The following is a 14,853-nucleotide window of genomic DNA, read 5'->3' as shown; positions in this document are numbered from 1 at the left end:
CGGATGAAGAGGTGGCTTAAGGCATACCGCGAAATGCATGCTGCCTGCAAGCACCCACGAATAGATTCAACTTCTGATTGGAGAAAAAAGTGCCACTGGTAGAACTTGCATGGTTCCACGCACCGGGAGCATGGGGGCGGCGGAGCAAGACTGCGCTTTGACCTCATCCTCCCTCCCTATCCTTCCCAATACTACAAATGCTCGTCCTAGGCCTCGTCGTGATTGAGGTGGCACGCGTTCTTCTCATTTCTCCCAATTTCAATCATGGCCGCAGCTTTTACAACTTCCTACACGTCCGCATCGACTACGTCGATTGCAGGACCGTTGATGACCGCTTTCACTCCGCCAGACCATTGCACCAACGTTGTCAAGTCGTCATGTACCCTTACCACGCCTTCCAGTTATATCAGTATAGGAACTTCCGGGTCATACTCTTATGGCGATCCCGTCTGGTCTTGTCCCTATGTGGAGCGCGATCTCTCATGCGGTTCCGATGGACGGGCCACTCGTGACAGTGCATGTTTCCCAAACAACAACGGTGGTGATGGTAGCGGCACGTTACTATTCTCTCCTGGGACAGCCTGTCCTGGTGAGTGGGAGATGAAGAGTGAGGTTATATTGTCCAGCAAAACCACTGCAGTGTGCTGCCCGTCGTAAGTACGCCCCGGACGAGTTCCTCGGCGAATACTCACAACATCTGTCAGTGGCTATGAAGTGCATTACGATTCCGATTATGCGAGCTGCACTAGTCTTATCTCCTACCCTGATGGTACTGCTCCTGCCATGTCTTGCAAAAGTGGCGGAACTTCGGTATCCGATCCTCTCACTTATTCTACTTCCACTACAACCTACGGTAGTTCCACGTCGACCTACACGTATTCGACATACACTATCATCTGGGCGCAGAAAATCCTCGTTGCTTATCCCACTACCTCTGCAAGCGACGGACGCGTCAACGAGCTCAGCGAGCCAACTTCTACCGACAGCCCCGAGGGAGGTTCCGCGCAACCAATACCTCAACCGGATGGTAAATCTGGTCTCGGTGCAGGAGCTATCGCGGGAATCGTCGTGGGAGTGGTCGGCGCGCTACTCCTGGTCGGTGCATTCTTCTTCTGGCGTCGCCGCCAACAAAAGCATCACCATGCGCCAATTCCAAAGGCTAGTCCGGCAGGAGAGCATGATGCGTTACCGGAGTTTGTTGCAACGAGTGGTACGAGCACTGGGCCTGCACAGATGACCGCAGCCAGTTCGAATGGATTGTTCCAACCACAACCGGAGTTGAGGTCTCCACGATGAGACGGCGGTGGTCGGTCGCTAGTTCTGCATAGTGAGGACACTCAAGGTCGAGCGCGTCTGTTTTCAGTTCACGCGAAATCGTTCGCTTCCGCTACGATAATGATACCCTTTTGCCTTGTATAATTCTATGTATTCAAATAGCGTCGCCTTGTGTAGACCAACTGATGAACGCACGACATAGCTCCGTACCACGATCTCCACTACCAGCTTCTTTGGGCCATGCGGTCACGGCAACCGACACTACTATCACACGAAGTTAATACAAATGTCGTCGCAAGCTGACGAGTTTAGGCGTTTGTCTGTGTCCAGCGCGAGAAAGACAAGGCCTGACCTAGTTATTTACCAACTCGGATGTGTGGAGTATGAGATCACTGACTTGAGAATCCTCGACTTCACTATTAGGCAGCAAATAAATTAGCTTGCACAACAGTCCCTTGACCCACAGTACTAGTGTTGCTCACTCGACTACTTTGTCCTTTCGTCAAACCAACCCAACTCTCTGCATTGGAGCAACTCGATCTTGCGAAGAATACGCAGCTTGGCCAACATACTTGCAACTGCAACAATGAGCACTTCTACCAAGGGTTCCCAACGCGGCGCTCCATTCAGAGCCCGCAGACAAGCAGCTCGAAAAGGCGCTGACAGTACTCGTGGTAGAGAACATCTGCCATCAGCTAGCGGTGCTACTTCTTCGTTAAAGTCTCGCAGGCACTCGCGTACTACAGCAGAACTTCCTACCAATGAACAGGATGTCAGAGGTTCTGATTCAGACTTCGAGGGCGAAGGTGAGGAACAGTCCAGCAACTCGACTGCGAACACTCTGGTCGAGGTACACGAAGCGAGGCCTAGAGGGCCTTTCCGACCGTCAACGGCGCATCAACTATTCTACATAATGAACTTTGGGCAGCTATCACCAGACATATTGTATAGGCCCATCCATCCACTAAAGAGCTATGCGACGCCCTCGCAGTTCGATCTCTCCAGCCTCACTATCCCGTTAACCGCGAAGGAAATCTTGACGGTAAAGCTTCTTCTCCTGGTATATGATACTTGTCTAATGGATTCAGTTCTTCCCCAACCACGTTAACATATCTGAATTACAACACAGGCTCTATCACAGTGACATCAAATGCTCGTTCCAAGCCAACTTCATTGTAAGTGGTCTCGAGGACTGTTTGAGCGTTCGTAGTCGAAAGAGCTGACATGATCACGAAGAACCATCAGTACCGTCTCCAAGGCCTAGATATCGTCATACCCATGGATTGTCGCGCGTACCTCAAGGAAGCGAGAGCAAAGTTAGAGGGAGAGTTCACAACCAAACCTACTACCTTTACCACCAGTCATTACACTTTCTTACCTGGTGACGCCAACGGATTCGACAACGTCAAGATATTTTATCCAATCATCGATTGTGGCTTTTACGTTCATCCGAGCAACTTTCCCATGGGCCCTGACAGCGGTCCCTTCACGAAAGCCCTCATCAAAATCCAGCTTGTTGGCAGCACGACACTGATGTTGTCTCAGCTCGATTTTGTTATTGCAAGTATGGGCATCAGTCGGAAGCTAGTGGACGGACATACTGATGCAGATTTCCACAGAAGACACAGGGTGATGGTAAAAGAGTATCAGGACTTTTTGCAAACGAGCGCGAGAGAGAACAATATTCGATCTGATCACTGAGATCTAGGGCGACACCGCAGGCAAGGCCTTGAACATAGTCACTGGGTAGTCGGAGATCTTTCACAGCACGTTGTCTACACCCGGGATGGTTTCTGCAGAGATAAAATAGTCGTACAAGTGTATGGGGAAACAAACGTAGAAAGTACCATTTGCTTCTTAAAGTCGTGTTCATGGACTATCTACGCCATTTCAAGTGCCTCGGACTTGTCATTACTAAACATCATGGGAATATCCTCCTGTTTTCCACCACATCCTGATCAGGTCGTAGTTTGGATCATGTCTGCGAGCCGGATCAGAGTTATGATCTGGAAAGAGACGATCGCGAGCCGCTTGATCAGCCTGGACGACGGAAACAAGACTTGGGCCCGGAAGATTATACTGTCTGTCCAAGCCCGCTTGGGTAATGTACTGCTCAACTTGAGATAGTCGTACATTGTTATGATTGTGGCGGCGAGCATGAAGCACGGCGATGGTCAATCTCCCTTGATCCGCACCTTGAGGGAAGTGGGCTAGACCATCACCCAAGCTGACGAGAAAACAGTCGCGAAGATCGTTGAAGTCGACATTCGAACTGACACGATCAGCGCTAATGCTGTCGAGGGTGAAGCCAGCAGCACTGCATTGGTGGTTCTGAGCGTCTCTTCGGTGCTTCTTCATACTCCCGAAGCTGTGGGCCCGTAGGTCTACCGTACCGAGCGATCGCTGCCAGAACTGTGTATAGATGAGCAAGGAACTTTGACATGTAATTCATGAAAACTTACAATGAGCATGCGCAGCATGGAGAGGGTCCAGCCTGCTGCGTCGAAGCGCTTCCATAGAGCTCTCCAGGATGAGGCTGCTCGAGGAAAGAACTGCTCTTTCGTTAGTTCGTCTTGCGCATATTGCGGGTTGGTTGATCAAAAACTGACTGCGACAATCTCCACCAGGTTCACCTGAATGTTCGGCCCAAGACGACGGATGTCGACATGATCCCATAATGCAACACTGTTGAAGCGGCAATACGAGTCAGACAGAGCGCGAGAAGGTAAGGCCGCAGATCGGGGAGCGATGAAAATCCAAGCCAGCTTACGAGACTCGGGCCATTCGTACTGATAAGTGCCGCTTACGCCTCCGGGACGGATACCAGATGTACGGGGACCTCGAGGGATAAAGACATGACCTACTCGGGTGAGGACAATGGTCCGTATGGGCTGAGCCGCTGGTTGGTGTACTATCGTTGGCACCCTGAAAGAGGGTTGGAGACTACTTCCTTGTATCTGTAGTGCTTGGCCTTGCGCTTGGAGGGTCTGCATCGCTCGCCAGTTGATGTACTGCAGGTAGTGTGAGAGACTGTGGAGTAGAGCTCGGCTCCTGAGCTCAGGCGTACTGAGGGCCTCGAAGGCTACTCGCACTTCTGTAGGAACGCGCGACCTATAACTAGGCACTAATTGTAGGAGCCAGTAACACTCAGCGACAAGGACAGACTCCATCGTCACCGAGTCCTTGACCCAATACTGCAGACCGCTCGATGTGGGTGTCATTGCACCGATCTGTTCTAGGCGCTCACTCGCGTTGCAGAAGTCCTCGATGACCTTCCGTACGATTGGTATGCGGGTACTTGCTGTAGCGCGGAGCTCATCACGAGTTATCTCACTGAGCGCTGTCTGGTAGTAGAAACCTTGGGAGACAGTTGGAACTTTTATAGTCAGTACTGTCGGACCTAAAGATGCCCGAAAGAGAACATTGCGATACAACATACCAGGGTACGGGTCCATGATGCTTTGTGCGCAGTCAGCGAAGTCGATCGATTGGTCTTGATATCAGAGCTCTGGTGGTTGAATCGAAATTGATTCGTTATGTAGATGAAATCCGCAAGAACGCGCGACTCACAGACCATACAGTCGCTTGTCATTGAGAACATAGGCACGTGAATACGCGTTCTGGCTTAGACCGCGTGTATCAGGGAGCTGTCGTGAGAATCATTGGTCCACCGTACTCACGTGCTTCGAAAGGTGATTGGCAGTGCGTTTGACCTATAGTTCGCGGTTCGTTAATCTATGCATGGTCATCAGGACTCCAAAGACGGCTTGTTAATGTGCGGCTGCTTGCATTTGTCACTGTCTGAACGAAAACTTGTAGGTCATGAGCGTGTTCTTGGCCTGTGATACCAAGAGACACAGCAATTAGCTGAGACTTCCGTCTGCCTGCTTTTACCACTGAGATTCACACCGCAACAATTTCCAATCAAGAATCATAGTACAATTGACTTTTACAGATCTACACTGTACCCGATCTCGTTCCGTGTCGATTTACAAAATCCCTATCTATCATGTCAAGGAAGGCCTGCGACGGTGTATCCTCAACGACAACATTGGTATCAGGTTGGATCAGATCGGCAGCAGGAACGGTGATTTTGTGCCTTGTCGCATACTGAACGATCTCTGATATCCTGGCATTCATATCATGAGACACGTTTCGGGCATGCTGAACGCAATGCGTGAGGAGCTGGGCGTCGCGAGCAGTGGGGTAATTGACTACACCATCACCTAGATGATGTAGAAAGTAGTCGTGTAGAGGGCGATCGGCTGCCTTCTTGTCCGTTTTCCCTCTCGTTGACATGTTCGAAGGTACATTCGTTGTGAAAGTATGTGTCGGCATATCGGCCGGCCGGCCGTCATGATCGTGGTGGAATGCGGTACGGTGGTAGCTACGGGGACTTTGCAGTTGACGAGCGTAAGACTGCTAAAATGAGCCAAGCGCGCTTGTGGAGAGATTTCAAGACACTTACCATGAAGTCAGCGACTTCTTTCGGTGACCATGACTTTCGTATACGATCCCACAGCTCGTAGTTTACGGTCTGGTAAGGAAGGAACTGCTTCAAAGTCAGCAAATGCCTGAAACCAAGAGTGATGTGCGTACAGTCAACATCTCTTGTGCAGTAGTGACACAATTGATTAGAGTAGGATCAACCGTTCTTGGTGGTGCTACCCCTCTCATCTCGTGGCGATCATCGGAATTAGCTGAAGATGGAAGTGTTGCTAATGTCCTCCCTTCGATCTCAAGATGAGCACGAATTTGACCACGCGACATCGCAACACCTTTACATCCCCTACCAGAAACATTCACTGTATTTCTAGTTGGAAAGCGGGCCATCATTGCAGCGATAGGATCCGCTAAGGGAGCCTGGACAGCTACCGTTGCTGGAGTGACAGTTACGGGTACCGTTGGCTGAACTTGAGATGCCGCCGCCACTGCAGGTACCGCTACCACTGTCGTTGTCGATACCACAGGTGCATGGGGTTTGGCGGCCTGGGAGGCAGTGGAGTGCTGCGTAGTTGTATCTGATACAACCGTCTCAAGAACACGTCCCAGGTCTGACGATGAGCGGGATGAGAGAAACTGCTCAATCCTTGGTGCTGTATCATCGTTGCGGAACCGTTTGCGGGATTCAGTTGGGGGCTCCTCCACGTTGTTGTCTATTCCATATTTCCACTTTATCTGGAGGCCGTCCTCGGCTATGGCTGCTTTGCGCTTCAATGAATGCCCTGTGGAGGCAACTGTTGGTCCTCTGTGCATATGGACCGGATTCGGGACACGCGCGGTCTGCTCGAAGAACGCGACTCGAACTTCTTCTAGAGCTATCATCAGATAGCAGTTCGGAGTAGTGAGGAATATCTCCACCCACGCATCGATAAGTCGAAAGTGTGGTCCAGGTGTGAAGCAATACATCAAGTCGTCATCTTCCTGCACATTTCTGAAATGAAACCACTGAAATCTTGCAGAATACTTGATGACATCTTCAACTCGACGACGGTGGTACTCGTTGCTCTGCAATAGGTGGTCTTCGCGAAGGTTTCTCGGAGTGTAGTGTCCTGGCGTGTACGTCACCCTTGGATCGTTCCAGAGGAGGGTCGGGAGGGCCGGTGGGTACTGGAGCGTACTGTCATGATAGAATCCGCTCGTCATCTGCGAAGTTGAATTGACGAAGTTTTGCATAGGCCCCATGCGAGGACCAAAGTGCAGAGCAGGCATAACGTTACTGTTTTGGTAAGCTTATATGGATGTTAGCAATCTTAGAAAGAAAGTAGGCTTGAAACTTACATTCCATTGCACTCGATATTTTAGACTGAATGTCGATGGTATTAAAGCCAATCGGTGTAAAGTTCGGATAGGAAGTGTGTAGAAGTCTTTCAAGTGACGTTTAGGACAAGCGACAGGAAGAGCGTGAATCGCGGTCAATCTACACTGTGCGGAGGATAAGTGGATATAAGGAGCTTTCAACAAGTTTGAGTTGATCGTGCGTTCACTGTTGGCTCGAACCACAGAAATCGTATGCTTTTGAGGACAGAGGAGAGCGGCGCGTGCAGGGTGTAATGGCACTAACCACTCTCAGGAGTGAATTTGCATCAAGTGGAGAATCAACGATGATGCCTTGTGCTAACATCGTGACTCTGATCAGCAATTTACTGTGCAGGCAGAGCTTTCACGCAGACCTTGCGTAGAATAAGCGGAGTAAATAGCACTGTCTGCAACAGGAGAGAGAGAGATATTTGAGTGATATATACAACTTAAATGCAATATCAGTGAGGTATTGAATCAGTCAGAAGTCAGAAGAAAAAGGAATCTTTAGACGGGTGTTAGAGACATGATATCCAAGTCATTTGCGTATGCGCTACGAGACGTCGTAAGCATTGTCACCACGTTATACTATAGCAAACACAACTTCAGTAAGCAGCAAGTAACAACGATGGACCTCAAAGTACACAAAGACTGCATATTCGTCAGCAAAACGGTCGCAGCTCAATTCGTATGTCTTTCTCACTAGCAAACCATGACTGACATCTTTTGCGAACAACGATATCCACCTTATGGGTCTTGACCATTGAACTTGGTGCGGTAATCGTTCCTAATTATGTTAAGGAACGCTTCTGACGGCAGCTGGTCCTCGAATGCCAGGTTTTGGAAGTTCATCTGATGATGTGCCGGCACGGTGATATTATATCTCTGCGCATACGTAGCAGCCTGGCTCAGCCGAACGTTTCGATCGTTTGTGATGCCTCGAACGTGTTCGATGACTAGCGTTAACATCTGCGCCTTACGTCCGCGAGGTGGTCGGACCACTCCATCACCCATACTATAGAGGAAGTAGTCATGTAGGTCCTTGCTAGAGCCACGCGCCCCGCTGTCTGTGCTAGTATGGCGCAAAGAGGCAGTGGGAACATGGCCAGGATGGCTTTCACCCCAATTCTTGGCCTTTGCGAAGTGATGCCCGATTTTCGATCGACCAAAGATCCCTGGTGTTTGGAGATCGTGTGCATAGTTCTACAAAGTCTCAATCAGCTTATTGTTTCTTCGATCTCTCAAATATAAGTAACACTCACAACGTAGCGAGCTATGTGCATTGGCTGCCAATGCTCAATTGCCCGCAAACACATCTGTCGATTGAGCGTGCATATGTTTGAAAAGTACTGGTTAGCTGTTAGTCCCTCGGCGATAGTTATAAACAATGGGGAATTTGTACTCACTGTAAAGTTCTCCTCGAGCGATGTTTCGAAAGGACAGCAGGTCACGTCGATTGATTCAGGCGTGCGGAAGTTAGACATCTCAGTCCCGAGTTCAGAGAATGCACTACTTGGCAGCTCCTGGATGCTTTTATTCTGGATCTCGACAAAGGCCCGAATACGCTCAGCACTCCAGGCTTTGTTCCCGTTGTCGGTTGGAGTTCTACTTCCCGGTCGGAACCCAGGGGCAGTGATACCCCTTGCCTGGAGTAGTTGGGTGAATATTGGCGGAGCCGCTGGATTCTGCTCAGATGCAGCTGTACCATCGGGAACAGACTGCAAAGGAAAACTCGATACGCTAGGCGCAGTCGATGTACCTGGTTGAGGGCCTGTAGTTGAGGCCACTGGCAACTGTAGATTTCCTTGAGGTATCTGCTGGCTGGGCTGGCTGGGCTGGAAGGGCTGAATGAGCTGTAACGGCTGGGGTGTGATGGTCAGGGATGAGGATTGCTGGACACCCAAATTTGCAGGAGCTGTAAACGACTGAGCAAACGAAAGAGGTCCAAACCCTGAGGATGGAATCGGGAGCGGGTCTGTGATCAGACTGGCTGTCTCTGGACCCGCAAAGCGTGCCCCTCCAGGCTGGGAATAGCCATATTGGAAAGAATTTCCTGCCATCTGCGTAGCCGAAAACATATCAAGAGGCATAGAAGCGTGGTTTCCTCTTTCCATGATCTCTGCAAAGCTAGGCCAATGTCCGGCAACGTTGTAGACCTGTTTCTCAAACGCCGTCCTTACTTCGGGTGGGGCGAGGTCATACAGCCGAGGGACGAATATGAAGAGCATCATCCACTCTTCAGCTAGAAGACCGTTTGGCAGCCAGTAACGGTGGCCAGCAGCTACCTCCATGGGTATGGCGGGTACGAAGGTGGGTATGGAACTATATTCCCAGATAGGCTCCAAATAGGAGATGATGTCTTGGCTCATCATACATGTGTAGTCGGCCTCGATGAAGGCTTTAGTGAGGATAGGTTGAGCTGTCGGGATATGGGGTTCATCAACGAAGCCGTTCCAGGAATCGAGGTTGGATGCCATGGTATCAGACGGCGACTGATCAATTAATCGAGCTGAAATGGCAGTGGCTAGTGTTCTTTGGTATTACAGTTGCCAACTCAACGCAAGGTAACTCTCTTCCGAGATAGTATAGGTGCACTGGGTTGAAGGTGAGCTATATAAGTCTGGCCAGGAAAGAAATACGAGAGGAGCGTATGCTCGAGACGAGGATCTCATGGTGAATTCCATCCGCAGCCGGTACTCAGGGCGATGGCACATTACTTTGTGCGAAGGAATCAGAATGAACCAGTACATCGTCGATTGACGATGCTTGTCAATTTCCCTGATGTAGTAGGTATGACCACTAGGATGAAATCTCCACATTCACTGCACTGACCTTGTGAACTACTAATAAGTAATTGATCAAGTTTGCTTGTACGTTGTTTTCACGACAATTGCTACACTTTTGCGCGTGTGATGACTCAATTTCCATACCATTCTGTATTGCCAATTCTTCACCCAGCTCTTGATACCCATAGATTCTCGCGCAAAAGGCGGCAACTTGAATCTATAGGGCTTCTCATCGGTTGCTTAAGGTGAATATGACTGAAATAATTCTCCAATCAGGTTGAACGCGCGGTCTGGCGCGCCTGGACAGTTTGAGATCTAGAGGCGACTTCAGAGCACAGACAACGCGACTGGATCGAATGGACCCTAGAACGTTGCTAGTAAGAACAAAGCCGCTGCGAGTCCACTCACACTACTGCTGTTTCTTCAACACTGCGAAGGCCAGGACTACACCGATAAGGCGTAATCGCAATGCCCCACGACGACTGTGTCAACCAGCTCACCAACTCGGATCACTCGAACGGGATGTCTCGGGTCACCCCAACCTCTGACAGCTTCTCGGGGCAAAGCATCAGAACGTACGGAGTGCGGGCTCGTGGAACAACAAATACAGCCGGTATGATGCGAACAATACATGCCTGTCTTTTCAATCGTTTCCGACAACACGCAGGGCGAACATGCACATACCTGTGGCCATTGGGGTGTCATGCTAAGCGAGGTCGAACGGTATATGGAACAATTCAAGCTGGAAATGCCTAAGAGACTCACTGAGGACGCCGACAAGCTGGCTATCAAGGATTTCGAGAGCATCTATGAAGCGACATCCCACTGAGAACATCCCACGAGCTCTGCACATGCGCACTCTTGGGCTCCAGGCCCATTCTATAGGGCAAACTGAGAGGACTGACTATGCGATGTATGGCATAGATGTTTGTTTACGACGGAGACGTAACGGCCAGTCAGGTTATAGAAGCCACCACTTGGTATGGATGTGTTCACGAAAGAGATCTTAATTCGAGTTTGTATTCGCAAGCGAGGCGTTTAAGGTCTGCCTGATCACTTGGCTGGCAGGCTGACAAAGATTCTGGTTAGGTATAACATGTGCCTCGGAGTTCTATACCCATATCTTTCATGATCATAGTTCGTATTCAAAACAGATGAGCCCGAGAAAGATTCTCGTTCCTATTGTCGTGTGCTGAAGCCGAAAACCTATGTTGGCGTCTCGTGTTAGCTTTTGTGGGGCAAAAGAAAGATTGTCAGTTGTTGTGAAGGTGTCTGGATCCGGGCACATCTCGTCCGTTTGGGGTTAGCGTATCTGTCTGTATAGCGATTACACCGTCATCTGCGCTTCACGATTGAGGTGGGTTTGTCTGCCCTGCTTTCCGCTCAATTTGCCATTGTATAACGCATGGTTCTCTATCTGGGCTGCATGCATGTTGCACATCAGATTGGGCACTAAATGAGGCTTTGCGTTGTCCAACCGTGCCACCCAATGCCTACTGTACGGCAGAGCGACCACGCCGCACTCGCTATCGAGGCGTGCAGTGCACATACCTGGCAAGGCAGTCTCGACATGCTGCGCACGCACGATTTTGCTTCCGGACATGATGACTTGGCCTGCGACAGCTTCACATCGATGCGCTCAGCGATGGCAGTCTATCTGAACCGTACCTACATATTTTCGTAGCATCTCTCTCAACAAGAGCTTGAAGTTTTCACTGTGTCTCATGAAACGCGGCTGGGCACGAGCAAGATAAGCTTTGCGAAGGATTAAATGATCCCAGGGGTGGTACCGTGCCGCACACAGCGATGCCGGCAACATACCAACAATTATCATGCACGAAGTACCCAGCTCGCGTAGATATAGCCAGATGTCGTCAGCTGTCCGTCAGTAGATCTCCATGCAAGATAATCAGCATGACAGCCTACCTCCAACTGCATACAACACAATCATGTCACTGTCCACACCGGCACTCACCATCCAACACTGTACGGTCCGATGTTGTCAGCACACGACTTCAACCGGTGGATTCTCATCGGCGCATTCGCGGGATGACATGTAACGGAAAGACTCCTTCCATCTTTTGCATGAACATGGGAAATGGACGACTATTAACAACATACGCGGCGCGGTCTGTTGACGAGCGAGCCGTCGTTTGTTTCCAACAGACGTGCGACGTAGAAGCCGTTTCAAGGAGTGGACATGGGTCGGGAAAAACAAACGAGCCACGCCCAACAAACAGCCTTGCTGGCCTCGTTTCCAAGGAACAAGTTCGCTGACTCTTTTCGTGCTCGGGCCTCAGATCTATAGCAACGTTGGGTCTAGCCTTACCGCATGAAGACGGCACGGTTTCAGAACTTCATGCACGCCAGCTGCGCCTGTACGCCAGACGCCGCTTTGCAGCGCGCTGTTGGTGTTATGCGCGACGCGACTGTTGCGGTTGGACGAGAGCCGCGACATCCAACACGAAAGAACACAAATTCTCGCCTATGAAACTGCGGTTAATACTTCACCTTGCTGCAAAAGCCTATTTTGCGGCAGTGACAGCTGGAGTCCGGTGACATTTGGTGGCGGATATTCGCTGCCCCGCGCTGCCCCTGGCCATCATTTTACGGCGTCGAGGGCGTCGGACCCTTAGCGTGGAGAGACCTTGCATGTCATCCCCCTGGGTAACATATAATTGCGGCCACGGCAGGTTGGAGATCGGCATAAGCATATACGCCTCTGTGTCCCCTTGGTGCCTTTCCTTGTCATACAAACATTGTTTCCCTCATATAACGGCTTTATTCGCTTCTTAACAGACATCCATTAACCCCCGGATACGGTTGCATATATCAACGATACGCTTCTCTTCTTTAGATCAAATCGCAGCTTCCATTCTCGCTATACGCAAATCTCACACTATGTCTTACCAACCACAATCGCCTAGTGGGCTTCCCAGCTCTCCACGAGCAAACCGCCAAATGCAGATGCTCTCTCCACTCGACACATCATTCCCCTCGGATTCATCGCAAACACCTTCGCCATACTCCAGCACATCCGAGAAGCAATCAGAAAAGGCCCGCGACATCTTCGCCGATGCTACCATTCCCCTCAGCCCAGCATCGTCAACAAGCTCGACTAGGAAAGCAAACCCTTACGAGGGTCTTGAACCCCGGAAGCGCAGCGGCCTCGCGCGACTTTTTTGCTGCCTTGGTCGCGAAGAGCGCGCACGACGAAGGATGAACAGGAGTTTGGAGTTTGAGAAAGTCGGCGAAGACTGCCATTGGTCGGAGTACTAAGGATACGAATTATTCGACAACATATTCGATGATGGAGATTTCGCGGCTTGCCATAATCCGCATGCATATCCGTTGCGATCTGAAACACGACATAACGGGACGTCTACCCACCGAACCTCCAAACATTTGACAGCTCGGATACCAAACGGACACCATCGGATTCCCCGGTGTCCGAGTCACGAAACAACTTGCGATACAAGAGTTAATCGCATGCTCAAACACTCACCACACAAACATTGTCTTCATACTGTCACTGCGACGTTTCTTATGTTTATATTTACAACATATTCTCGGGCGTGGATTTTCCGGTCTTTCTTTTGGCATTGCTATTGTCTGGATAGACATGCAACTGCCGCTGTTTCTCTGTCTGTTCAGCGTTGGTGTTGGGGTCATTTCTGCTATATCCGGCTCATAATCAGAGACCATTTAACACGTAAGACTGGAAAAGCCAGCGCAATCTTGTCATGCAATACGAAGGCAGATACAAAATCATTATCATGCAATATCTACGTACTGGTCCGCCGCGTCGCTCATCTCATGCTTTGCTCTCCTTTTCCACTAACCGCCTGATCAACAAACTCTTCAAACTGACACGCATCCCTCCCCAGCACCCACTCCAACACATTGCTGTTCCCCACCAGCCCTCTCGCATCATAGAACAAAATCATCCTTTCCGCCGTATCTCTACTCCGCCTATCCGCCTGCGCAGCATCTTCAAGCTTAAACAACCTCTTCAGCAGAGCATCCACCGCATCCCCAAACGCCTTCTTCTCGACCATGACCTGTTTACCAATCCTTCCCTCAACGACACGCAACGCCTCTCCACAACTGATAGGCTGATGCGTCGACGTAAGCGGATACTGCGCATAAAAATGCTTCTCTCGTTCCTCCGCCACAACCTTGAACACTTCAGCCAAGTCACTTAATGCAAGCATCGAGAACCTATTTTCCGTATTCCATAGGGCGGGATAGACCGGTTTATCCTGTTGTGCCAGCATAGCGACAGGTATGTTATCCATAAATGTGCTCGGCTGAAGAATGGTGTATGGAATCCCAGATTCCATTATCCATTCCTCGACAACTCGTTTACAGTCATGATTCAACATCTTACTGAACTGGCTGTTCAACACGCTACTCAATATGAAATGCTTGAAAACCCCGTTGCCATTAGAGTAGGCGGCAACGGCGGCGTCAATCATCATCTTGCCGATTTCTGTTTCGTGGGGGTGGTAGGAGGGGCCTATGTGGATGGCTGTGGTAACATTTTCGAGGAGCGAGGCGCAGTCTGAAGGGGAGTAAAGGTCGGCTTGGATCACTTCAGCACGGGGGTAGTCTTGTTGGAGACGGGCTTTGGAGGAGGAGGAGTGGACGGCTAGGCGGATGTTCTGCCACTCGGAGAGTAGAGGGAGGAGTTTGCCGGCTTGTTTACCGGATGCAGAGGTTATAAGGAGACGGTCTTTTGAGGGGTCTGCAGGCATAGTCGCTGTTGTGGGCTGTATGAGAAAAGACGGGTGTGGTTCGAGGGCATTGAAAGAGCTGAAGTGCAGTGCTTATACTCGTCAGATGGAGACGTGCCTTGACGTCACATTCTTACATTCTTACGTGGTGTACGTGTCCGACCTGTCCATTGGGTACCTAGGTATTGGGGAAGCGCTCACGGGAAGAGCTTACGGCATTGTTCAAGGACACAACAGGACAATGGTGTCGTCTAGCC

General features: G+C 50.3%; 8 protein-coding genes across 8 annotated transcripts; 4 read left to right on the top strand and 4 right to left on the bottom strand.

Annotated features, from left to right (window-relative positions):
- Window positions 1-264: 264 nt before the first annotated feature.
- Window positions 265-1,296, top strand: AA0111_g8406 (hypothetical protein; the record flags this gene model as incomplete). Its single annotated transcript, XM_028654850.1, has 2 exons — window positions 265-653; window positions 705-1,296. The coding sequence occupies 2 exons, from the start codon at window positions 265-267 to the stop codon at window positions 1,294-1,296; spliced, it is 981 nt and encodes a 326-aa protein (XP_028503866.1).
- A 565-nt stretch (window positions 1,297-1,861) lies between these two features.
- On the top strand, window positions 1,862-2,976 carry AA0111_g8405 (hypothetical protein; the record flags this gene model as incomplete). Its single annotated transcript, XM_028654849.1, has 3 exons — window positions 1,862-2,317; window positions 2,364-2,450; window positions 2,512-2,976. The coding sequence occupies 3 exons, from the start codon at window positions 1,862-1,864 to the stop codon at window positions 2,974-2,976; spliced, it is 1,008 nt and encodes a 335-aa protein (XP_028504003.1).
- A 213-nt stretch (window positions 2,977-3,189) lies between these two features.
- AA0111_g8404 (hypothetical protein) lies at window positions 3,190-4,730 on the bottom strand (the record flags this gene model as incomplete). The annotated part of the gene is made up of 4 exons (XM_028654848.1): window positions 3,190-3,687; window positions 3,738-3,827; window positions 3,885-4,651; window positions 4,715-4,730. The coding sequence occupies 4 exons, from the start codon at window positions 4,728-4,730 to the stop codon at window positions 3,190-3,192; spliced, it is 1,371 nt and encodes a 456-aa protein (XP_028504002.1).
- A 502-nt stretch (window positions 4,731-5,232) lies between these two features.
- On the bottom strand, window positions 5,233-7,063 carry AA0111_g8403 (hypothetical protein; the record flags this gene model as incomplete). The annotated part of the gene is made up of 4 exons (XM_028654847.1): window positions 5,233-5,694; window positions 5,744-5,827; window positions 5,875-7,007; window positions 7,057-7,063. The coding sequence occupies 4 exons, from the start codon at window positions 7,061-7,063 to the stop codon at window positions 5,233-5,235; spliced, it is 1,686 nt and encodes a 561-aa protein (XP_028504005.1).
- Window positions 7,064-7,821: 758 nt separating this feature from the next.
- AA0111_g8402 (hypothetical protein) lies at window positions 7,822-9,551 on the bottom strand (the record flags this gene model as incomplete). Its single annotated transcript, XM_028654846.1, has 2 exons — window positions 7,822-8,277; window positions 8,481-9,551. The coding sequence occupies 2 exons, from the start codon at window positions 9,549-9,551 to the stop codon at window positions 7,822-7,824; spliced, it is 1,527 nt and encodes a 508-aa protein (XP_028504004.1).
- Window positions 9,552-10,491: 940 nt separating this feature from the next.
- AA0111_g8401 (hypothetical protein) lies at window positions 10,492-10,689 on the top strand (the record flags this gene model as incomplete). The annotated part of the gene is made up of 1 exon (XM_028654845.1): window positions 10,492-10,689. The coding sequence occupies one exon, from the start codon at window positions 10,492-10,494 to the stop codon at window positions 10,687-10,689; it is 198 nt and encodes a 65-aa protein (XP_028504007.1).
- Window positions 10,690-12,761: 2,072 nt separating this feature from the next.
- On the top strand, window positions 12,762-13,139 carry AA0111_g8400 (hypothetical protein; the record flags this gene model as incomplete). The annotated part of the gene is made up of 1 exon (XM_028654844.1): window positions 12,762-13,139. One exon carries the CDS (start codon window positions 12,762-12,764, stop codon window positions 13,137-13,139), a length of 378 nt encoding a protein of 125 aa, XP_028504006.1.
- A 530-nt stretch (window positions 13,140-13,669) lies between these two features.
- Window positions 13,670-14,617, bottom strand: AA0111_g8399 (hypothetical protein; the record flags this gene model as incomplete). The annotated part of the gene is made up of 1 exon (XM_028654841.1): window positions 13,670-14,617. The coding sequence occupies one exon, from the start codon at window positions 14,615-14,617 to the stop codon at window positions 13,670-13,672; it is 948 nt and encodes a 315-aa protein (XP_028503983.1).
- Window positions 14,618-14,853: the final 236 nt, after the last annotated feature.

Source organism: Alternaria arborescens (genome assembly GCF_004154835.1).
Source record: "Alternaria arborescens strain FERA 675 chromosome Unknown contig_21, whole genome shotgun sequence".
Lineage (NCBI taxonomy): Eukaryota > Fungi > Ascomycota > Dothideomycetes > Pleosporales > Pleosporaceae > Alternaria > Alternaria arborescens.
This window is presented reverse-complemented; position numbering and strand designations above follow the sequence as displayed.